This window comes from Eretmochelys imbricata, chromosome 7 (assembly GCF_965152235.1).
Source record: "Eretmochelys imbricata isolate rEreImb1 chromosome 7, rEreImb1.hap1, whole genome shotgun sequence".
Taxonomy (NCBI): Eukaryota; Metazoa; Chordata; order Testudines; family Cheloniidae; genus Eretmochelys; species Eretmochelys imbricata.
Genome location: NC_135578.1, coordinates 24183355 through 24206973, shown reverse-complemented (window position 1 = coordinate 24206973; position 23619 = coordinate 24183355). Strand labels below are relative to the sequence as shown.

At 56.4% G+C, this 23619-nt stretch overlaps 1 protein-coding gene across 1 annotated transcript in view; it reads left to right on the top strand.

The window, feature by feature from the left end:
• The window catches only part of CELSR3 (cadherin EGF LAG seven-pass G-type receptor 3), a 112039-nt gene that overhangs the window by 72858 nt on the left and 15562 nt on the right, over window positions 1-23619 (top strand). The window contains 13 exon segments of the mRNA XM_077821482.1: window positions 12070-12246; window positions 13062-13201; window positions 13768-13878; window positions 14461-14714; window positions 15775-15939; window positions 17299-17451; window positions 18756-18838; window positions 19019-19166; window positions 19407-19520; window positions 20107-20184; window positions 21866-21961; window positions 22791-22897; window positions 23331-23400. Of these exon segments, the coding sequence (XP_077677608.1) occupies window positions 12070-12246; window positions 13062-13201; window positions 13768-13878; window positions 14461-14714; window positions 15775-15939; window positions 17299-17451; window positions 18756-18838; window positions 19019-19166; window positions 19407-19520; window positions 20107-20184; window positions 21866-21961; window positions 22791-22897; window positions 23331-23400 (1696 nt within the window).

Genomic DNA, 23619 nt, shown 5'->3' with positions numbered 1-23619 from the left:
GGCAGCTTCTCAAGAACCAAGGGGTCAGCTCTGTGCCAGGGGAGCAGCACCATTACTAAGCCACAGTCCACTGACAGCAGGAGATCAGTAAGTGTTTACAAGCTAGAGATCATGCCTGAGCCCTGTCTGACCAATAGCCCCTCTCTCTCCTGCCAGCACTCCTACACAAGATCCTGTTCTCCAAGGAACAGGAGTAAGAGCGGGGCCAGGAGAAAGCCATGAAATCGAGTGCAAAGGCTACTGTAGACCACCACTAGATTAGACACCTGCCTCTCCTTTATTACTGAAAAAAGGGCCTTTCCCAGAGCACCCTTTGCCAGGTTTGGCTAGCTGGGGTTTGAGTCTCCTCTCCATGCTGCGTTGCAGCGTCCGGAGTAACCCCATTGAAGCCAGCAGAGTTACTCCAGGTACAATCTATGTAGTGGGGAGAAGAATTAGGCCCACTGGGTCAGTTTAAACAATTTCTAAGAGCTGTGATCTCTAAATTCCTTACTAAGTTACCCGGGTTTTGAGCTCCCTTCCCCCAATGCCTCCTCATGTATTTCAATCCAGCCCTGCAGCCCCCTGGTTAGGCCCTGGCAAGGGTGGCTGTCCCCTTTAAAAGAGGCAGGCCCAGCTCCCCTCTGCCAGAACAGGTGCTCCCAGTTGGGCCAATAAAGATGGCAGAGCAGCACCTGGGTCTACCAAGGGTTAGGGAGGCTCAGCAAGTGAGGTAGTTCCTGGGGGAAGGCTGAAGGCAGGTGATGAGTAGAGGGGTTGGCTATGATCTCCCCAAGCTGGAGAGCCAGGACGAGAGAGGGCTGAAGGCAGTACAGGATCTGCTGAGCCAGAGCTGAAGAGGGGAGTAACAGAGGGGGAGGAAGGGGGTTTCTGTGGTGAGCTAGCAGCTTGCTGAGGGCAGAGCCAGGCCAGGCCCAGTTTCTAGCCTGCCTGTGGTGGGAGATTAATGGAACATGGGCAGTGCTGGATGCTCACCTGGTGAGGATGAACTCCCAGCTGGAAGGGCTGGGGTGACTGTCCTAGCCAAGCAGGAGAGGACAGAAGAGCAGCCCAGATGTGGAAGTGCCTGAACGTGGTCCATGCTTTGCTTGCTGATAGGGGCCTCTTAAGGGCTGTATACCCTAGGGGTGAGACCTGGACTATGTTGTGTAACTCCTGGACAGGGTAACCAGGTGTCCAGAACACCTGGCCACAAAGGGATGCTGGTGGCTCCGGTCAGCACCGCTGAACAGGCAGTTGACAGTCTGGCTGGCAGCGCCGTGCAATGGGGCTGGCAGGCTCTTTGCTAGCCTCCGCTCTGCATGGATCCTGGGAAGCAGCTGGTATGTTTGTTCCCCCTCCCCCCCCCGGCTCTCCTACAGCTAGGACGGGGTGGGGAATCTACAGCCCGTGGACCAGATCTGGCCCCCTGGTTAATTTTATCTGGCCTGCAGTGCCCCCCACCCCTCCATGGGGCTGGAGCCACAAGCGCCCCTGTTGCAGGGAGCAGAAACCCTGAATCTTGTGGCCCGCCTGGAGCCACAAGTGGCAACTCACCCCATTGCAGGGGGAAGTCCTGAGTCTCTCCCTCTCCCCCCCCACCCCCCCCCAATCCCGCAGGGCTGGAGCTGCAAGTGCCAGCTTGTCCCGCTGCGGGGGGGAAGCCGTGAGCCTCCATTCCCCACCCCGGGTGGGTGAGTGGCCCATGAATGATTTTTTTTGTTTGTTTTTTATTTTGTTTTTCTGTGGGTCGGTGGCATGTGACAGAAAAAAGGTTCCTTACCCCAGAGACTGCACCCCCAGCCAGAGCTGTCACTCCCCCCCAGCTCTGATCCCCCTCCTGCTGTCCGAACCCCACAGTCTCAGCCCAGAGCCCCCTCCCATGCTCCAAGCCCCTTGGTCCCAGCCCACTGCCCCCTCCTGCACCCAAAATCCCTCATCTCTGGCCCCACCCCAGATCCCTCACCCCCTCTTGCATCCCAACCCACTGCCTCAGCCTGGAGCCCCCTCCTGCACTCTGAACTCTTCATTCTGGTCCCACCCCGGAGCCTGCATCTCCAGGGAAAGTGAGTGAGGGTGGGGAGAGTGAGCAACAGAGGGAGGGGGGATGGTGTGAATGGGGGCAGGGCCTTGGAGGACAGGCAGGGCAAGGGTGTTCGGTTTTGTGTGAGTAAAAAGTTGGCCACCCTACTCCTAAATGGGAGATTTGCACTAGGGTTAGTAATACACTGACCCTGAGGAGGGGGATTTGTGAGGCAAGGGAGCCTGGCATGGCATCCTTAGGGACCTCAAAGAAGTGGGGTGGTAACAGCTGCATGAGGGTGCTCAGCTGCAAGAGGGCCCAGAAGGGCCAGGAGGGAATTGTTCACAGACCCCTACACCTAGCTTTACTAGTGTACCTGCAGCGTGAGCTGCGGCCCCTGCTGCTTCAGTCCTGGGCCCCTACACACAGCTCTGCCATTGCCCCTCAGTCCTGGCCTGCAGCCCCCTGTTAAGCCAGGCCTAAACTCCGTCTCCTACCCTGCCCTCAAAGCTCTGCTGGTGTGCCTCCATCTTGGCCTGCAGCCCTGCCCTACTGCAGTCCTTTGCTTCCCTTCTCCTGAAAACCTGGTCTGTGAAGAATCAGGGAACTTCTCCCTCTGAGCATCTTCCTCCCAAGGGGAGCCTTGTGCTGCCTCCAGCACTGTCACCCACTGGGATGCATCAACAGGTGGCTTTTCTACTGTAGGTCAATCTTAGGCTGTGAGTGTGGGGTCCAGGTTGCTTGCTCCTGGATGCTGAGTGTGGCTCACAGGGATGCAGGGGACAAAGACCGATGCAATGTGAGGAGCATGTTCTTCCTTCTCTGGAGCTAGGATGGAGGCATGAGAAACCAAGTGACCATCCTGGAAGCTGGCAGGCAAATGTCCCAGTGTCCATGCGGCAGTGGGGGCAGGGAGGAAGAGCTCTCCACGAGAGGGTGTGGAAGGACTGCAGGGAGGAAGAGTTGGGGGCACAGTGTTGAGGGAAACTCCTCTTACCAGTGGGTCCAGGCCCAGTGTAACTGTAAGCCACTTGTGGGGAGGAAGGTGGGAGCCCAGCTGGCTGGAAGTTCAGTGATCGGAGACAGGGGAGAGATGGGGATAGTGATGAGGGAGGGGGTAGTAGTGGGGCTATGAGACAGAATGAGGAAAATGAGACAGAAAGGGGCAATAAAAAGGCTGTAAAGGGTCCTGAGCTGCTACCTGTAGCAGTGCTCTTATAGCTTTATGGGGGCTGGAACAGCTCAGGTACACACAGTCCATGATAAGGGAAGGAATGCGCAGTGCTGCTCAGTGGGAGGAGCTTCAGCAATAGGGCATAGGGGCCATCCCAGCATGTCCAGACAGCCAGGTGGAACCCTTCTGGGGCAGGTGCTTCCAGAGACCAGCTGTCCCAGGGACACATCCACCTGGTATAGAGGCTGGTGGAGGGCAAGTGTATAGCAGTGAGCACCTGGTTGGTTGGGATAGTCTGCACCAGCTGATGGGGGGCCTCTGGAAGACAAGGAGTTGCATGGTCTTTGGGATGTGCGTGTTTGAGAGTGGCCCATGGACCCCGGACAGAGAGGGGTGGACTCCGCAGAGTGCAGGATGCTGGAACACGCTGCCCTGTCAGCCCCACCCCATAGACCAGCCACTGTTGGACCTGGGCTTTACACCTTGCTTCCCCAGCAGAATTCCTACTGGGTGTTGTGTGCAAATGTTTCAGCTCCATCTTCCTGGCAAAGCATTGCCCATTGCTGCGACTGCCCTGGGCTGCCCATGGGACTGGGGTACCTCGTGCATGGGGAGTACTCACAAACATGCTGGTATGAGTTAGCAGGAAATATTATTATGATTGTACTGCACAAAGCCCATGGAGAGAATGGGCCCCATTGTGCTGGGTGCTGTACAAAGGTCTGTCTGTCTCCTAGCCCCCACTGCCAAGTAAGCATTAAAACTCCCTAGAGAAAACACACCCTGTGTGTACCTGACACTTCCTCTGTGCACACACCCAGGAAGTGCACAAGCATCTGTGGCACTCTCACCTCCTGTGAACATCCTTGCAAATCAACTCTTGCTGGTGCAAGTGTTCACCTGAGAGTGACTGGAAGGGCTGAGATACCAGCAAGGGAGTTTGCTGGCTTGATTTGATCAAATGCTCTTGGATAGCTGTTAGAAACGTTGACCCGGCTCTACCCAAACACCACGCTGATGGGCACAGTGCAGTCAGAGATGCTGTGGGCACTAGCATTGCTAGGCGGGTGGTATTCCTAGGCTCCTGGTGCTAAGGGACGCATCAGCTGATCACTGACAGCCAGCTCAGGAAATGCACCAACCTGATCCTGTGGCTGATATTTGAAAGACAAGTATCCCAAATGCTGCTCTAAGAGGGAACGGGTTGGAGAAGAAGCTGTAGGTAGCCCTGGGTGTCAGGCAATAAACATTTTGGTAGGAGAGGTTTGGGCCAGCTGGAGAAAACAGTCAGTGGACACTGAGTGAGGAGGTGCCTGTTCTTTAGAGAAATGGGCTGAAGCACGAAGACGAAAGCTAAAGCCTTGCTGCCATTCAGCACCTACGCGTAGAGGCCAAACAGAGGCAGAGCTACCCCGTGCAGTGTGCTACTTCTGATAGTGCCTGGAGAGAGACTGGGTCTTGTGACCATGAGCATCTCTCTTGGCAGAAGGAGATGGTCTCCAGCAGCTGCTCTGCCACCAGAGAAGGCATGAGGAGTGCACAAGCTCTGGATTGGAGGTGAGGTTTTTTTGGCCTGAGATGCTGCAGGATCTAGAATCCACCCTAGCTTGGGTGGATACGTGGTCATGCTGCCCTCTAGCAGAAATGGTGAGAGGAAGAAAGCAGGATAACCATGCAAGCGTCTGCACCATGGGAACTGGTTGCACTGGGTTTTCTAACCACAGGTTGTTTCACCTGATGATGGGTTCCTGCTGAGACCAGGCAGCTCTGAGCCCCATCCATGAGCACTGGGGTACTTTCAGTCAGTGCCGCATGTCGATTCACTTGCTGCGTCCAGTCATGGGTAGGCTGCATGCCCTTGGGGGCAGGGACGGTTTGGGGACCTGTGTCTGTGAGTGGCCCAGCGCCTAATGGGAGCTCAAAAAGCACTCTAGTAATGCTGGGTGAGTAATGCAGGTGCAGGGCCAGCTATGACTCGGCAATGCTAGACTGAAACCTTACCCAACCCCTTTGCACCCCAGGGCGCTGGAAGATGTGAAAGGCTGAGTTGAACTCAGGGAGCCTCACAGGAAACTTTGGAATGAGATAAGGGAACCCCTTGCTCTGAGCTCATGTACCCAGTGAGTGCACATAGAATAGGCCACTGGGTACAGCTGTCCTTGTAGAACACTCTGGTAAGCACCCACCTTTGCTAGTGGGCATTGCCCTAGGAACTCAGTGGCCTATGGGAGCACCAAGGCTGTAGGCAAGGGCATTATAGGACCATCCAAGGTTACTCCTGCTGAGCCAGAGATGTCTGTGGCACTGAGGATCTGGCACTCTGGATGAGACATGAGGGAGTGCTGGGAGATCAAGGGGTCTGGCAGTGAAAGAGCCTGAGAGGCGCTTCTTGGTGGTGCGTTCGGGGGCAGTGCCCAGGAAAAGGCTGGATTGGCACCTTGGTAATGGGACAGGGCTGCCTGTGAGGAGTAGGTCTGGGGCAGAGTTTGAAGGAGCGGGGGTGGGGGGGGGCATGGCTGGAGGTCCAGGAAGGATCTACACCTGGGGGTAGCATGGGAAAAGGTGCAGAGCTGCTTGGGGATGTGATAGGGAGTGGAGCTGGCAGAGTGGGGAATGTGAGAGGAGGGAAGTTAGGGGCATGCGGGATGAGCTGTCTGGCAGCAGGGCCAAGGCCTGCAAGGTTGGGGGGCAGTTTGAAGCCAAACTGTTGCTGGTACAGAGTGGAGCAGCATCCCCCTCAGGTCACAGCCAACACCCGTAACCAACAAAGCCCTGTATGGTTTGGGATTTGGCAGCCTGAGGGATGGGAAGGCCTGCTGCTGGGGTCTCTTTGTGAGAGACTCTAGACTCCAACACATGCCCCAGCATGGTCTGACAATGCCCAAGGCTCCCACCCACTGGGAGCAAGTTTCCCATGGCTCTGAGTGGGGAACAGCCCTAGAATGAGGCTACTTGCACCTGGGTAGGAAACATACAAGTTGCCCCCGAGGGTGCCCTCTGCAGGCAGCTCCTGGAGCTGCTACTAGCCTCTGGTCCTCCCACTGTGGATGAGGTGCCCACCTCACACCCTAGGGGAAGGGTTCCCAGCCAGGGCCTCTGGAAGGGGTAGAGGGCCATCCCCAGGGTCAGCGACTGGCAAGGACTGAAGAGTTGGACAGGCCGGAAGGAACATTTCACCCTGAGGTCTTGCCCAGCCAGCCTGGGGTAGGGTAGCAAGTGTGAAAAAATCAAAACACTTTTTTTCAGGGGGAGGGGATACAGTTACATATGTAAGTGGGGGAATAGTCCCACTATTGTGGGGAACTTTCCTAGCTTCTGCACTACCCTGGTGAAGTGGGCTAGAGAAAGGATCTGAGTCCTTGCTCCCACTTCCTTTACCCAGTGGCCTCCCTGCCCTTGAGGACTCCCCTTCCACTCTCCTGTCTGGCAGAGTCCTCATAACCCCAACTAGACTGGGCCCAGGATTCCTGGGGGGCTCAACCCCCAACCCTGCTGTGGTCACCTAGGACAGGGGCTAGGGTGTCCCCACTCTGGGATACTCTCTCTGCACTGGGCACTTCTCTGACCTACTGATCATTACATACAATTTGAAGCAAATGCAAGTTATTTAATCAACAATTAATTAATTTTAAAAAGAATAAGGGAAAATGGGAAAGGTTAAGGAAACACATCACCCTGCTCTGAGGCAGGGAACATCACAAACAGTGTCTCTGGAATGTCCGGGCAGTTCACAGTCTGTTCCTTGTAAATCCCAGGATGCCTTCTCAGGCCTTGGCTGTGCTGCAGGGATGCTGTGGGTTGGACACTCGCTCTGGTGGTGGCCACAGGCTCTAGGTGGCAGGGCCCTTCTTCCCAGCGTTGCCCCCGCCCTGTCGGGGTTACCAATCCCCCTTCGAGTCTGGCCTGCAGAGCCTCCTGGCTGAGGCGTCTCCCTGTGCTGGGCCCGCTGCCCAGGGTCCCCCTTGGCTCTCCGCAGCTGCTCACGACACCTGGCTGTGGACTGCCTCAGCCCCAGCTGCTGCTCTGCCTCCAGCTCCCTGGGCTGCTTCTCTGGCCCCTCTGGCTCTGGTTGCTGCAGCTCTGCTCCCAGGGCAAGTCTGCTCTCTCTGGACTGTGCCTCTGGATCTGGCCCAGCTCTGCTCCCCAGCTCAGCTCAGGCCCCTGCTTTCTCCTTAGCTGAGCCCCACTCTGTCTGACCCAGGCAGTTCCAGCTCACAGGGCAGCCGGGACCTCCCTGGCCTCCTGACTCCCTGATTCGCCTGCCCGCCCTGTCATTCAGGCTGACCTGGAGCATCGGCCTCTCCCCATTGTTCAGAGGCACTGTCAGTCTCAGGGTCCTGATTCCCCATCGACCCTTCCCCCTTTTAGTACTGGGAGCTAGCAACTAAAACACCCCCACTGAATGTTAGTAAGGGGCAACAGTCCCCCTTACACACAGATAAGACACAGCCCCTAATATGTAGATGTCTGGTTACCCTATCATGGAAGCACAGGGCTGTGCTCGGCAGCGCCACCCTGTGGCTGATTGAGGTGCCACATTGGTAGGCTTCAAGGTTCTCCACCCAGCTCTCCTGAGGCAGCTGTGCTGTGGGGCCATGACAGAGGCATGGGAGGGTGTGCAGTGAGGGAAGGGATTTCAGGGAGGCATCCCCCTGTAGATGACCCACAGACCTCTGTGCTAGTCTCCTTGAGGCCTGATTGCCCACCTAGGGGCCCCCAGCCTGGCAACTGCACTTTCAGGGTTTGCCCCTTTAAACCTATTGGCACATGAGGCTATGGTGCCCTCTTGGCAGGCAAAGGAGGGTGGTGGGGGGAGTGGTGTCTCAAAGATCACAGTCAAGTATTAATAGTGGGAAGGAGAGTGTACACTTCACTGGAGGGCTGTCAGGCACAGCAGCTCGCACCCCACATCAGGTAAGCACCAGCAATCGCGGGAGAGAGTCTTCTTCCGGTGAGGGGGAGAGCTGCAACTAGCCACAGGGCAGAGGGGCACCTCACCCAGCAGGAGAATTGCTCCAGCCATCTCAGCATAGCACCAGGAGCAGCTCATCCGGGTCTCAGCTTCACTGTATCCGAGCTGAGTGTGCACAGAGCACCTCCATTACCTGTCCCTGGGGCTGTGCCCCAAATCATGGGAGGTGGGACACCCCATTAGCAGTCATGGGGGCTATGCTCCCGTCTCCATGGGGTACGAGATCCCTAGGTGCAGATGGTGGATTTGTGTGCGGAGGGGTTGTCAGGGGGTTGTCATGCAACTGTTGTGATGTGTCCCACTTTGGCCCCTGGCCTCTGCCAGAGCAACCAGGCAGTAGTGACGTTTGGCACACGGCCCACTGGAGCAAGGCTCCTAGGCAGGAGACCCCAGCCTAAAGTAGCCGTGCTACCATTCCCCCTTGGGCTGGCGCCTGGGCTCTGAAATCCGGCCGGGAAGGGCTCTCCGAGCCCGAGTGGGGACAGCTACGCTGCTATTTTTAGCACCGTAGTGTGAGCCTAGGGTAACCACCCGTCCTTTATTTTAAGGGACCTCCTGCACCGTTTTAACATTAAATTGAAGCTTGTGAGACTTGTACGGTGTACACTTGACCTCTTGTACAACTTGTACAACAATTGTACAACCTCTTGTACACGTTGAGGAATGTACACTTGAGGAAAAAATACACAATGTGCTGAGGAAAATGGTGTTTCCCTAAAACCGCCCATAAAATAAACCCTTGTCCCTCATGTGGTTTCCCTTTATTTCTATCCCCCCCACACACACACACGCACAAAAGGGGCTCACCCTTCGCAAGCCCCAGGAGTCCCAGTCCATAGACCTGGCCTCTGCGTCTCGCCGCCAGGATGGGGGTGTGTGTGCAGTGTAGACGTGCCATCAGACCCTGAGCACGGAGAGCTGGCTCTGCCCAGCCCCACGGGACGGATGGGTTAGGCTCTCCCTGAGCTAGGCTGGCTGGGAAGGAAATAGCCCACTTCCTTGATCAGCTCTGTCACTGCGAGGAGCTGGGGCACCGCAGGGAAGTATCCCCACCGTGCCCTGCTGCAACTGCCTTCACTGGGATGCTGGTGTGAAAGCAAAGGGCCTGACTGCTGTACGAAGAGGGTCCCTGGGGAACGTCCCAGCTGGCGACACTGCCCTCCTCGAGGTCCCCAGCGGAGGGCACGCTGGGGGGCTGCCTGCGGGCAGACACAGTACATCATGCCCAGCTATTTGGGGCTGCGCTGTGCCCCACAGGCAGCTGTGGACCCTAACGCCAACCCCAACCTGCGCTGTGCTTGCTGTGCAGGGATGCCCCTTACATAAAGGATGGGTGGTTACCCTGGGCTCGCACAATTGTGCTAAAAATAGCATAGCTGTTCCCACTCGGGCTCCGAGAACCCTTCCATCTCCCCTCCCCATGCTGGCTGGGTTTCAGAGCCCAGGCACCAGCCCGAGCAGGGATGGCCGCACTGCTATTGTAGCCCTGCGAGGCCCCTGGGGAGCTGCGCAGGCCAAGCTCTCCTTGGTGGCTGTAGCTCTAAACCTTGAGCAGGGATCACGCCTTGGGCGAAGGGCTGAGCTCGTTTGCTGCTGTGTGTGTGGGCAGGGGGTCTCATGAGGGGCTCAGAGCAAGGAGAGGAGATTGGCCAGGCCTTGCCACTCCCACAGCCAAATGGGCTCAGCCTCATTCCTCTGGGGCCTGCCACTGTGCACTATGTACCTGAGCCCTGCCCTCTGACTGGGCGTCTCCCACCTACCCGAGGTCTGGCCTGTGTGAAACGGAGCAGCGGACTGAGCCCAGGGCCAAGAGACAAACAGTCGCTCTTGGGAGCAGGGCCTGCTGCACCTCCCACCACCCTGCAGCCAGGGCTTAACAATGGCAACAGATGCCAATGGCTGGCTGTGCCTATCCCTCCCATGACTCCTCCAGGGAAGCCAGGCTCTGCCTGCAGAAATGGAGACTCCAGGGTTGCCGCTCTGGCCCCGTTCACCAGCACTGAACTCACCTGGCAACTAAAATCCTTGCTAATTCTGACTGGAGAGGGGTGTGTGCGTGCATATGTGCATCCACTGGTATATCTGAACATGCGGGGGGGGAGGGTATGGGTACACAGCTGGACATGCGAGTGTCTGGGAGGTGTGGATTTAGGTACACAGCTGTATGTATGTGTTGAGGGTGGGTATAAGTATGCAGCTGTGCATGTGTGAGACTTAGGGCCAAGGGTGGAGGGTATGGGATCACAGCTGTATCTGTATGCATCTGAGGGAAGGGGAGCAGTGGATATGGATACACAGCTGTACATGTATGTGTCTGAGGGGCAGGTGTGGAGGTATAACAGCTGTACATGTATGGCTGGTGGTGGCAGAGGGTGTAGGTACACAGCTGTACATATGTGTATATGGGGGGCAGATGAGGGAATAGGTACACAGCTATACATGTGTGTCTGGGGGATGGAGGGTATGGGAACACAGCTGTACATGTGTGTCTGAGGATAGGGGGTAGAGGCTATAGGTACACAGCTGTATGTGTCTGAGGGGAGGGGATGGAGGGTATAGGTACACAGCTGTATGTGTGTGTCTGAGGGGAGGGGATGGGTAACCCACCAATGGCTGCCTGTTTTGCCTAGAAAGTCAGTTACTTTTGCTGAAAACAAAAACCCGTCATGTGAAAAGTGCAAAGTCTGAAGGTGCAGGCTCAGCACGGGACTGTCCTGTGGAGCTGGACTGGCTGCAGGGAGCCTGTTCCTGGCCTCTTAAGGACAAACAGTGACTGCTGGCATACGCTAGACAGAGCAGCCACCCACTGGGGTGTTTGCACTTGCACTCGGGATGCAGTGATCCCCAACGGACCATCCCCTAGTCCAGAATAGCTGGAATACATAGCACACTGACCATGCACCCTCCAGCCCCTGGACCTGCCCCTATGCCAGGGACTGCAAAGAGGGCAGTGAGTGTAGGGCCCACACTGTAGCCAGGATGCAGCCCAGAATCACTCTGGATTTGCCCAAGGACCACCCCCTCGCACTCCTCTCAGCCCAGCTGCGGCTCCTCCTCAGCCACCAGGACCTGGGACAGCAGAATCATTTCCAAAGCAGCCAGCTGTGAGGTAATGAGCATCGGGCTGCAACTTCCTTGCAGAATCAGACTGAGGGAGCAGGCTGGGCTCAGCACCGACTCCAGCCTGGAGCCCTGCAGTGACGTGGCGCCTGGGCTGCAGTGTTCCAGGGGGTGAGATTTGGGCCCAGATTCTGGTGCAGGAACAGGAGTGGGAGAGAGGCAGGGAGCTCCCCCTGCCAAATCCTGGTGCCTTGTGCCCCCTAATCATAAGGTGCAGGGGAGTCACAGCACCAGCAGCCTGAAGAGGCAGGGACTAGATCCATCTACACTGCTAGTGGCCTAGGGCTGCTCCAAGGGAGTAGTTCTGCTCCTGAATGCCCTGCCCCAGTGCCCCCAAAGTGAGTCTGCCTACCGGTGTCCTCCCCAGACAGCAGGTCCATGCTGCGCTGCCCCCAGCACTGCTGAGCTCCCTGCACCCCCACTGAACCCTGGCTCTCTCCTGGCCCCCCATGGCTTCTGGGAGCTCCCAAAGGCTGGGTCTCTCCTTGGCTCCTGGGGTCAGAGTCTAACTGTGGGTGCATGCCAGGTCACACCAACCCACTGGATCCCTCAGCAGCTTTAGACTCTGGCTTTAGCTGGTGATGGGGCGGTGGAGACTGGCACAGTTCCTCAGCTTGAGGGGAAACAGCTCCCTGAGGGGCACCAGTGGCCTGGGTGCTGTGCCAGAGGGCCTCTCCCGCACACAGGGCCGAACTGGCCTCCAAGCAGTGGCAGCAGAGCATGGGCAGGGACAGGCGTCCCCCATGGGACAGTAGCACTGCCAGCACTCAGCCCATCTCCCCTTCTCGTCTCAGCCTGAAGGTCGCGCAGGAGCGCAGCTGGGGTTGGTGCTGTGGCGATGGAGCAGAGCGAGCTGCGGCACCGCCCCTGGGCGTCCCCGGCGGACCGCGAGGTTCTGAGCGAGGCTGAGCTCGAGGAGATGGCACCGAGAACCCAGGCTCCGCGGCCCTCTCTCTGCAGCAGGGTCTGGGACGTAAGGTAGGGGGCGCTTCACACCCCTTCCCAGTCACTGGACGGGGGAAGTGGCACAAGGGGGACAGTGTTACCGCCCTGTGGGTTGCTGATAGGGGTTTTACGACCCTGGCAGGGTGCTTTGCCTTCGCCTAGCCAGTCTCCCACTGTCTCCTGCCCCATCCATATGCAGGGGCCCAGGGCCGAAATGGCTCTTGTCCCCAGGAGAGAGCACTGTGTTTGGGACTGCCCAGCACCAGGCCCCAAAGCTGGAGCCAGAGAAGGGAGAAGGGGTGTAAAGGCACCAGCCCCTGGGGCTGGGATGCACCCATGCCATGCTTGCCCTTTGGCCCATGCCCTCTGGTGCGCGGGAGCTGTTATTCCTTGACTCCACACACAGCCGAGTGCCAGCCAGGTGGAGAGTGCTGTGCGCCAGGCATCCCCCCAGCGCATGCTGGGCCCCTGGCCAGCCCCAGGGCCGAAGGGACAGGAAGACCAGGGAGGCCCTGGGCCAGTATTCTGAATGGGCCTTTGCCACCCCTGCACGCGGACTTGGCAAGGTGTTTCTAAAGCTGCAGTTTGGTTCTCCAGTCCCTACTGAAGGGGCCCCTCAGAGGGAGGCATTGGGAGGGAGTCCAGGAGTCCCACAGGGGGTGTTTAGGATGGACTTTAGCTGATATCAGAGTGCTGTCAATGCGTTTACTGCGGGGCTAGACCCCAGCCCAGGCAGGGGAGGACTCTGCCGGGGCACGGAGCCCCTTACTCCAGCCTGCCTGACTCTGTAGGGCCCTAGTGCAGCCTAGAGCTTTCTCCTCAGTCGTGGCTTTCCCACCCTCCCCCAGGTGCTCATGTGGCGCTGCCAAGTCCCTTCTCTTCCGGTTCCTGCCGGTCCTGAGCTGGCTGCCCCGGTACCCAGTCAGAGACTGGGTCCTCGGTGATATTGCCTCGGGGTTCAGTGTGGGAATCATGCACCTCCCCCAGGGTAAGTACCACAGCCCCCACCTCTGCCATGGGAGTGCCTGCAAACACATTCGTCTGGGGGTGATCGCTCTGGGGCGCAGCCAGGCGTCTCTCATCCCTTTCGCCTGTGGGCCAAAGGCTGTAGCCCTGCGGTACATGCTGTAGGCATGGGGGAGGAATATATCTTTAGGGGTTCATGTGTATGGGCGGGCGCAGGGGTGGGTGTAGAGTGCGGTGGGTCTGGTGTTAGTGTGTGTGGAAAGGGGCAGGGAGCTGGGGTGGGGTGTGTATGGGACGGGGGAAGGGTGGGATGGCATGGGGGAAGGCAGGGTATGTAAGGGGTGGGGCGGGCAGGGAGCTGGGGTGGGGTGTGCATGGGACGGGGGAAGGGTGGGATGGCATGGGGGAAGGCAGGGTATGTAAGGGGTGGGGCGGGCAGGGAGCTGGGGTGGGGTGTGCATGGGACAGGGAGGGTGGGGAGCTGGGGTGAGCTGTGCATGGGATGGGGGAGGGTGAGGAGCTGGGGTGGGGGTGTAGGGGATGTGGGGGAGCCTCTAGTAACTCTCCTGCCTGCATTTCTGTGTCTAGGTTTGGCCTATGCACTCCTGGCAGGGGTGCCTCCCGTCACCGGCCTCTATACATCCTTATATCCTGTCGTCCTGTACTTCCTGTTTGGGACATCTAGGCACATCTCAGTGGGTGAGCAGGCAGTTGGGCGATTGGGGTGAGCCAGGGTCCCCAGGATGGGGGTCTGTGGGTGAGGGGGAGCAGGGGGCTGTGGGTGAGCCGTGGGTGAACTAGAGGTGCCCAGGATGGGGGGCTTGTGGGTGAGCTGGGGGTGCCCAGGGCAGGGGCCTGTGGGAACTTTGCACTCCTGCATCGGCAAGGAAACAAAAGTGGCCAGAGCCAGGAGCGTAGAGCATGAAAAGCAGGAACCTCCCCCTGGCCTATGCTCACAGCTCCGACTCAGGCCCACACATTCACCACTGCCAGGGAACTGGCCAGGTTCGCGTCCTCCCCCCAGGACTGGAGGAGTTTGCGCACAGCCCTCTCTCTGCCCACACAAAAAGCGTTCAGCAGTCGCTGTGCCAGCAGCCACACGCCCCCTGTGGGCGATTCTTGCACATCCCTAGCTGAGCGCTCAGCGTGACGCCGTGAGCCAGATCCAGATGAGTGAGCAGCTGGGTAGCTGTGCTGGCTACACGAGGGAGCCCCTCCACTGGTGATAAGCAGAGACACCCTGGGTGTGACCCCGCTCTCAAGAGGATGCAGGGTGGGCAGGTCTCGGCTACGCATCATCTGCCAGGGCACAGGCCTGAGTTGACGACTCCCATGACCTCACCATGTGCCTCCACGCAGGTCCCTTCGCTGTCATCTCCATCATGATCGGCAGCGTGACAGGCTCGCTGATGCCCAACAGCAACTTCATGGATCCGGTCAACGGCACGAATGAGACAGTCCTCAACGAGGCAAGGAGAGACAGCGCCAGGGTGGAACTAGTGGCTACACTCACCGTGCTGGTGGGTATCTTCCAGGTGAGCAGGGTGCTCCGGGGGAGGCAGGAGACTGGGCCAGGATCCCGGCTGGGTTGTTTCCAAAGGCTGGTGGATGGGCAGAGCCAGTGTTCAAGGGGTGGAGGTGGTCAGTACACCCTGGGACACTGACAGATCCAAGTCAGAGAGGGCCATGCCGTCCAACCCCCTGACCAGGCCTGACCTCTCTGTGCTGCTGGGCTCACGCTCCCTGCTCTGTTTTCCTCCTTTGGGCCTCAGCTGCTCCCATTTCCCCGCCAGGGCAGGTGAACAGCGTGGGCAGGGGGCATTCCTCCTCCACCCCCCAGCACCAAGACCAGCCCTGCTGCTCACATCACGTCTCTCAGTGGCTGGGCACTACTGGAAGGGCACAAGCTGCACTTACCCTTGGAGACCTCGAGCTGGTCCTCGGGGAGATGCCACGCAGCTGATTCCTGAAGGGTCCATCCTGGCACCAGTCCAGAGGCTGGGCTCACTGCAGCCCCCTGGTGATGTTTGTGAGCCCCTCCCAGAGCAGGATTGGGGACACTGTCCCTCCCTGAGGCTGATTCCTGTTTCGCTTGTGGCTAGGCCAATCAGCATGGTGTGTGAAGTGAGATCTCCACTCTCAGTCCCACCAGCCTGGGAACCAGGGGTCCCAGGTTCTGCCCAGCACACCAGACTTCTGTGTTGTCCCCCATCCTTTCCAAAGGTTGCTACCCCAAACAGCCACCTGGTAAAGTGCTAGAGATGTCATTCAGCCTCCCTGTGTACTCTGCTGCATAGACTGCCCTGAGCCCCCTGGGCTGGCCCTCCCAGCACAGACCCTTGCAAGTTCTGTCCCACTGAGCTTGCAGGGCAAGCAGGGCTGTTGGGGCAAAAATACAAGTGTTCTATTTGTTCCTCAGGAAAACTGAAAGAGGTGGCAGCCTTGTAGTTGTAGTTTGTCCCCTAAGCCTTGTAGTTCTGCCCAAGGCAACCCTTATGTTTAGTTATGCCCCACCATTCCCAGACGAGGCTGACGTCGGGGTGAGAACCCTACGAGAGGAAGTTGGTTGCCGACGATTGCTGGGTCTCTTTCCAGATAGCCCTGGGGATGCTGCAGTTCGGATTTGTGGTCACCTACCTGTCCGAGCCCTTGGTGCGGGGCTACACCACAGCCGCTGCCGTCCACGTGCTGGTCTCCCAGCTGAAGTACGTCTTTGGGGTGGAGGTGGCTGAGCAGTCAGGGCCATTTTCCATGTTCGCTGTAAGTAGAGCCCAGCTAGGGCAGGTGGCAGGTGGGGATGGGGGGATTTAACTATTCCAGCGCTGATCCTACATCTCCTGTTACAGAACACTTTCAGACAAGAGGTATGGGTGCACAAAAACATTCTCTGGGGCTGCACACAGTTTGGAGAACCCCTGGGGATCCCCAGTGACAAATTAGACTGATGAGTGCAGACATTCTTAAGGGCCAAACACTGGTCCCCTCCTCCCTCCGTTTTACTCTTGTTGACTTTCATGGGAATTTGCCTGAATCAGGAGCTCAGGATATGGTCCACTTGTTCCATCCATAAAATGAAGGAACATCTGATAGGGACAAAATTCTGTATTTACTGGAGGGATAGCTCAGTGATTTGAGCATTTGCCTGCCAAACCCAGGGTTGTGAGTTCAATCCTTGAGGGGGCCATTTACGGATCTGGGGCAAAAATTGAGGATTGGTCCTGCTTTGAGCAGGGGGTTGGACAAGATGATCTCCTGAGGTCCCTTCCAACTCTATGATTCTATGAAAGCTGTGAACCAACCCAAACTGCTGGCAGCTGATTGGTAAATAGGTGTCATGTGCCAGATCTCAGTCACATGGAAAGGGACCAAGCTCCTCATATTTTATATAACCAGTTCCTCAGCTGATGTCAATGGTCATAGCTGCATGGACTTCAGTGGGATCCATTGGCTTCAGTGGAGCTATGACCACATACACCAGCAGGGGATCTGCTGCCCCCAGGATTTTGGATGCTGCCGCTAACGTTTTCTGATAAATCTCTTAACCATGGAAGAATCCAGTCCTGCCACTTTCCCAGAGGAGCAACGTTTGCTAATGGGGTTCGCTGGGGTCAGACTGGGCTGGGATTTCCAAGGGGAGCAGTGTTTGCTAATAGGGACCTGTGCTGGGGCCAGACCAGGGTTGATGGGGTCTGCATTGCGGCTATATGGGATGGGGGGTCTCTTCAGCAGCTGGGATTCCCCTAGAACTCCCAGGCGAGTAGTGCTCTCTGGGTGTTCACTGGGGTCAGGCAGTGACTGGGCTTTCTCGGGCTGGTTTTCCTTGGGATGTGGCCAGTACAGCACCCTATGGGTATGCAGTCTGTATTACTTACTGTATCGCACTAGTGCTTGGCGACCCCAGCCACTACAGGCCCACTCTGTGCAAGCTGCCAAATGTACACAGGGGATGACAGGACCCCTGCCCAGGGGATAGCACAGCCAGTGCCGAGATGTGAACGTCGGCACGTACTGATGCTCTCTGATTCCACGGGACGTAGCCAGTGGGTGGCCCCTCTGCACCGGGGCTCTGTCTCCTGAATGGATTCGGTGTCATGCTTTCCCCTCCTCCTCTCCCTGTAGGCCTTCATTGAGATCTGCACCAAGCTGCCACAGACCAACGTGGGCGCCTTGGTCACTAACCTGATCGCCATGGTCACCATCCTCCCTGTCAAGATGCTCAGTGCCAAGTTCGCCTCCAAGCTCCCCATGCCCATCCCAATAGAATTCATCATGGTAAGGAGGGGCGTGTCACGAACTGCATGGCATTCAGAGACCCCAGCCCCATGGGACTCCGCACAGGGCAGGCTGTCACCCCACAGAACAGGGTCTCGGCTCTCTGCTGGGTGCCTGTACTGGTTGTTGTTTAGTGGCTGCCCCTTTCTCCCTCATGCTAGTGTTTCGTCTCCTCTGGTGAGGTCGGGAGGTTTTGGCACTTGGGTAGGTTAGGCAGCGTGGCCCAAAGATGGCCAGGTTTTGGCTTAGTTTCGCTGCTGGTGTTCCAGATGCAAGCCCCGGTTTTCCTAGAATGCTTCCCCCAGCGGGTGTGTGCTGGGGCCGGCCAGGGAGTGGGCTGTCTCTGGCTGAGATTTCCCTGGGATTGTCCAAAGCATGGGTTCTCAAACTGGAGGTCATGACCCCTTGAGGTTGCAAGGTGGTGACGTGGGGATTGTGAGCTGTCAGCTCTATGGGGCTGACAGCCCTGAGCCTCCATTAAATTAAATGAATCTCCCCCCCCTCTGTTTTCAATGTATGGGGGGGATCACACTCAGAGGCTTGCTGTGTGAAAGGGGTCACAATACAAAAAGTCTGAAAACCAGTGGTCCAAGGAGAGCAGTTTTCGCTAGCAGGGGCTGTGCCAGGGTCAGGGCTGCTGATGGGCTCCTCTTACATCAGCTGCCAGGAGAGGCGCAGCTGGGAGCACCCAGAGCCAGGTCTCTCAGCCAGCAAATCCACTGGCCCCAGGGGTGACAATTGCATTCATAGCCCAGAAGGGCAGCCCTATCGCCTTCCATCTGCAGGTCCCCGAGTTAAATCTGGCCCAGGTTAGCAGTGCCTGTTGGTGGTGCATAATGAGTTCAGTTCCTATTGGACAGCCAGCCCCTCTCCAGCCCAAACCCACAACCAGACCTGAGTGGCCCCTGCTTGTCTCTGGGTGAAATGGGTCATGGAGACTCAGCTGCCCTTGCCTACTCCATGGGGCCGTGGGCGCTATCTGGGGTTCTCTGCTCACTGTCCCCATCCCATCCCCTCCTGAAACCCTTCACCTGGTCTGGTTCATTTCAAAGTGCTCCAGGTCTGGTTTATTTCTTTTTTGTCTGATTCTTGGACCTGGGGCTCTTCCCTTGGTTGGGGGGATGCACTTAGCTGCTTGTGGGCTCTACCCACCAATCTGGGGTTTTCAGCTAGGCTGGCCCCTTTCATTGATCCCCTCCAAGGAGGGCCCTGCACAGACCCCTGCACGCATCTGCTGTTCTCTATCAGGCTCATGGGGGTTGCATGGCAGGGACACTCTGCCTCACACCGTGCCTTCTTTTCAGATCGTCGTCTCCACGGGGATCTCCTATGGAGCTGGCCTGAAGGCCAAGTTTGGGATTGCTGTTGTGGGCAACATCCCCAGTGGGTGAGTGAGGGTGCAGCCTGGGCTCTTTAGCAGGCACTTCATTATGGGCAGAGAATGTTACATTTTTCTGCTACAGCCTCTGTGACATGGGGATGGCGCGGTGGAGCTGTGCTGGGGGAGCAGGCTGTCATCCCTGAGGGAATGCCGTTTTCCAGCCAGGTTTCCTTTTCTTGGCTGCAGGATGAAACCACCAGTGGCTCCCAATGTCAGCTACTTTGGGCAGGTGGTGGGCAATGCCTTTGCCATCGCCGTGGTGGGCTATGCCATCTCCATCTCCATGGGCAAGATCTTTGCCCTGAAGCATGGCTACAAGGTGAACAGTAACCAGGTGAGGACCCCACTACACTCTGGGCTCTCCCCTCCAGCCTCTCTTCCCTTTTTTTTTTTTTTTAATTCTTTGTTTTTGTCATCGACACCTGCACTCCCCAGGAATCTGAGTCTGAGCAGTGCCCATCCCTCTCTTCGGGGTCTCTCATGACACCAGGCGAGGGCCTGCTCTGCTTTGCCCAGCAAGGGCTGAAGCCTCCATGCAGTTCCTGACCCCCTCGCACTGCTTTGCCCCTTGCAGGAGCTGTTCGCCTTGGGGATTTGTAATTTCGTGGGCGGCTTTTTCCAGTGCTTCAGCATCAGCTGCTCCATGTCCCGGACTCTGGTGCAGGAGGCCACCGGAGGAAACAGTCAGGTGAGTCCCATAAGGCTGGTATTCCCGTTAATTTCAGCCCTGAGGAATCCTGGAGGATTCCAGCATGAGGCAAGGAAGCTTCCCCTATCATCTCTGGCCTGACTGGGAAAACCCCAGGAAGGTGTTGTTGAAAACCAGGTAGGGTGTTAACCTATGGTGACAGTGGGCGGTGGATGGGCGGTAATTACCCACCATTCATGGGCTGGATCATCTGCCAGACCAAATGAGTAGTTAAAGGGTTAATTGTTTTTGATGCTCCACTGGGAGCAGAGAGCTGGGGGCAGTGGGGCAATTCTCATAAATAACTCCCATCCGCAGGGCAAGGGCTGCCTGTCATTTGCTCCGGCACTTGCAGAGCTGATGGGAACATGAGAGAGGGCCTAAGGGGGACATGCTGGATCACCGGCCAGACACCTTCCTACATGAGCTTGCCCGCATCCCCTTTTCGCCCAGCATGCTCTCTCTGGGGCCAGCATGGTGCCCATTACCTCAGACACAACATACAGGTGGTGTCTCTGCATGGGAGCTGGAAATGTCCATGCACACCTGTCCCTTCTCTCACTGATCTCTCCTCTCTCGTCTCCAGGTGGCCGGGGTTATCGCCTCACTTCTCATCTTGGTGACCATTTTGAAGATTGGGCAGCTCTTCCAAGACCTACCCAAAGTACGTATTGTCCTAGCCCTGCCTGCCTCTGCCTGCCTTCCTGCCTCTTCGTCCGTCTGTACAGTTACCCTGAGTCTCCAGGCCCATTACAGCTACTGGCACCACTTATAGATCAGCCCATGAAGGACAAAAATGGGTCACAAGTCCTATAAAAATATAGGGACAAGTGAGTTCCCGTAGTTGGTTCATCCTCCCAAGTATCCTCCCCGCCACACTGGATCAGATCATTGGTCCATGCATCCTCTCTAATATCCTCCTCCGACGCACTGGATCAAATCATTGGTGCATCTATTACAGTGTCCCTCCTCTAGCACTATCCGGCATTTGAGGCATCACAGGATGACAGCTAAACCATCCATAACCCTTCTATCCAGTTGTGTGATGCAGTGACACACAGAGAAATGCTCCCATCCCGACTCCTGCAGGAGTCCAGCTAGCACTGTCATAGTTCCCTCCCCACTCTGAACTCTAGGGTACAGATGTGGGGACCCACATGAAAGACCCCCTAAGCTTATTTCTACCAGCTTAGGTTAAAAACTTCCCCAAGGCACAAATCTCTATTTGTCCTTGGACTGAGGTATGCTGCCACCACCAAGTGATTTAACAAAGAACCAGAGAAAAGGACCACTTGGAGTTCCTCTTCCCCCAGCAATCCCCCCAAGCCTTTACACCCCCTATCCTAGGGAGGCTTGAGAATAATATCTTAACCAATTGGTTACACAATGATCAAAGACCCAAACCCCTGGGTCTTGGAACAATGGAAAAATCAGTCAGGTTCTTAAAAGAAAGATTTTATTAAAAAGAAAAAAAGAAAGGTAAAAACCATCTCTGTAAAATCAGGATGGAAAATACTTTACAGGGTATTCAGATTCAAAACACAGAGGATTCCCCTCTGGGCAAAACCTTAAAGTTACAGAAAACAGGAATAAACCTCCCTCTTAGCACAGGGAAAATTCACAAGCAAAACAAAAGATAAACTAATCCGCCTTGCCTGGCTTACCTATACTGGTTGCAATATTGGAGACGTGGATTAGGATGGGTTGGAGAAGATGGATTTGTGTCTGGCCTCTCTCAGTCCCAAGAGAACAGCCACAGAAACAAAGAACCCAAAACAAACCCTCTCTCCCCAACCCAGATTTGAAAGTATCTTTTGTCCCCATTGGTTCCTTTGGTCAGGTGTCAACCAGGTTATTTGAGCTTCTTAACCCCTTACAGGTAAGGAGGAATTTTAGGCTACCCTTATGGTTTTGACAAGTACTCTGCTGCATGAGGCTAGAGTCCCCTTTGCATTACCACAGCTCCCTTAATTACAGGGGGGGTTGTTAATTACCATCGCTTCATTTCTGCCTTTAAAAATCCAGCTGTGTTGTTTGACTCAATGGTCTCTGCAAAATGGAATGCCCTAGGTCTCACCTTCCACTGGCAGGTCATTGTTTCCTTGGCAGCATTTCCTTTCCATCCCTCCCTCACTTTAGCTGAATCACTGAACTGGGGGTCAAAGCCTGAGCTTCCTCACTCAGTGTTTGCTCTGCCCCCGTCAGGTCAGGTCCCATGTGGAGGGACAGAGTAATAGTGGGGAAGGGCTACCCTTTTCTGTTCAGGCAGGTGCTTGTGGGAAACGCAGGCCCCTGGAGTCATCAGTGCCTGCTGGTGCTTACAGCTTTGGGGATTTCTCTTCCAGGCCATCTTAGCTGCCATCGTCATTGTGAACCTGAAGGGCATGTTCAACCAGTTCACAGACCTCCGCATGCTATGGAGGTCCAATCGCATAGATCTGGTAAGGAACACAACTGGCCTTCATGGGCCTTGGACCATGGGGCCTGATTCCCCTAACACAAGCCCCATAGGGCTCTGCCTTTGGAGGGCACAAAAAGGGCAAGTCCTCAGTGCTGCTCTGATCTGGCTCCTGGCAGCCCCTTAGTAAGGGAGGTGGCAGTTCCCCCAGGAAACTTGCCAGGCTTGAACCAACTGAGTATAGAATTTGGGCCATAGAAATTTGTCAGAAGCAGGACTCTGACTCTGAACCCCAAACCACAGGGACCAGATTCTGGACCTCACAGTGCAGGCCTCTTTCTGCAATGGGCCTGAACTAGAACTCAAGCTATCTGGATCCAAATCTAACCTCCATGGCTCAAGCCCATCTCTGCTTTCACCTTGCTGCATCCCTGGGGGCTTCGGAGCAGGGAACCAGATTCCCACAGGATTCAGAGCAGGGAACTGGATCCCAGCAGCACAGAGACTCTGCAGGCAAATGCAATAGCCAATCTGCACTCAGCTTGAGCTTATCCCTCTTGGTACATCAGAGAGAGCGCTTTTAACAAGGCGGGGATGTCAGCCAGGACACTGGCGTCCCCTTTTCATAGGGCATCCTGGGATCTCTAACTTCCACCCTGGATTCCCACTAGAGACAGGCAGGCAGGGCCTTGTTTTAACATCTCCTCTGAAGGAAGGTCCCTCCCACAGTACAGCTCTCCCTGGGACTGCATGGCAGCATCAGCATTGGCAGTGATGGCCAGTGCACTAGTGAACGTCACACCAAAATAGCCAGTGTCTACCACAAACCTGTTCCTCTTCCCCAGCACTTATCCTGCCTTTGTCTGCTACAGCTCATCTGGCTCGTGACCTTCGTGGCCACCCTCCTGCTGAACCTAGACATGGGGCTGGGGGTCTCTGTGGCGTTTGCCCTGCTCACAGTCATCTTTCGGACCCAGCTGTGAGTAGCACTGTCCCCATATACCATGCACCTCCCTCTGTGCTCCAGTAAGTGCTGCTGAGCGACTAGTAGTACCCAGCCCTGTCTGAATACTCGTGTGTACACCACAGGAGGCTGCTAATAGGCACATATGAACCGCTGATGACATCAGCACAGTCTGAGAAGCCCATTTGCTGAAAAGTTGCTATTAATTCTGTACCCCTGCCCACCTTCACCACCCAGGGATGAATCAAATCACTAATTGCAGCTCATGGGCGCACACAAGGCTTTAGCCTGGTTTAGCACTACTTTGCCCTCTCACAGCATGGCTCTGTCAGTCTTATATCACCACCAGGTCACTGGGGCAATACTTTGAGTGTAAGGCACAGCATCACTCCCCAAGGGATAGACAGTACCTTTGCTAACCCTGCTCTCTTTCTCTGTCTCCCCTCAGGCCCCGCTACTCCATCCTGGGGCAGGTTTCCAACACAGACATCTACAGAGACATGGTGGAATATAACAAGGTACAAGCAGGTGGTGAGATAGTTGAGGGAGTGGCCAGAGGGGACCCATGAAGGAAGACAGACCAGCTCCTTTACTGCTGCTGAATGTATTAGGCAAATCAGGATACTGGGGCCAAATCTGCCATGAGCAGCCAGGGGAGCTGAGATGGGGCACATCCAGGAGTAAAAGGGTTAAAGTCCTTGTCAGGCATTGTCCTTCCCAGAAGGAGCTGGGGATTC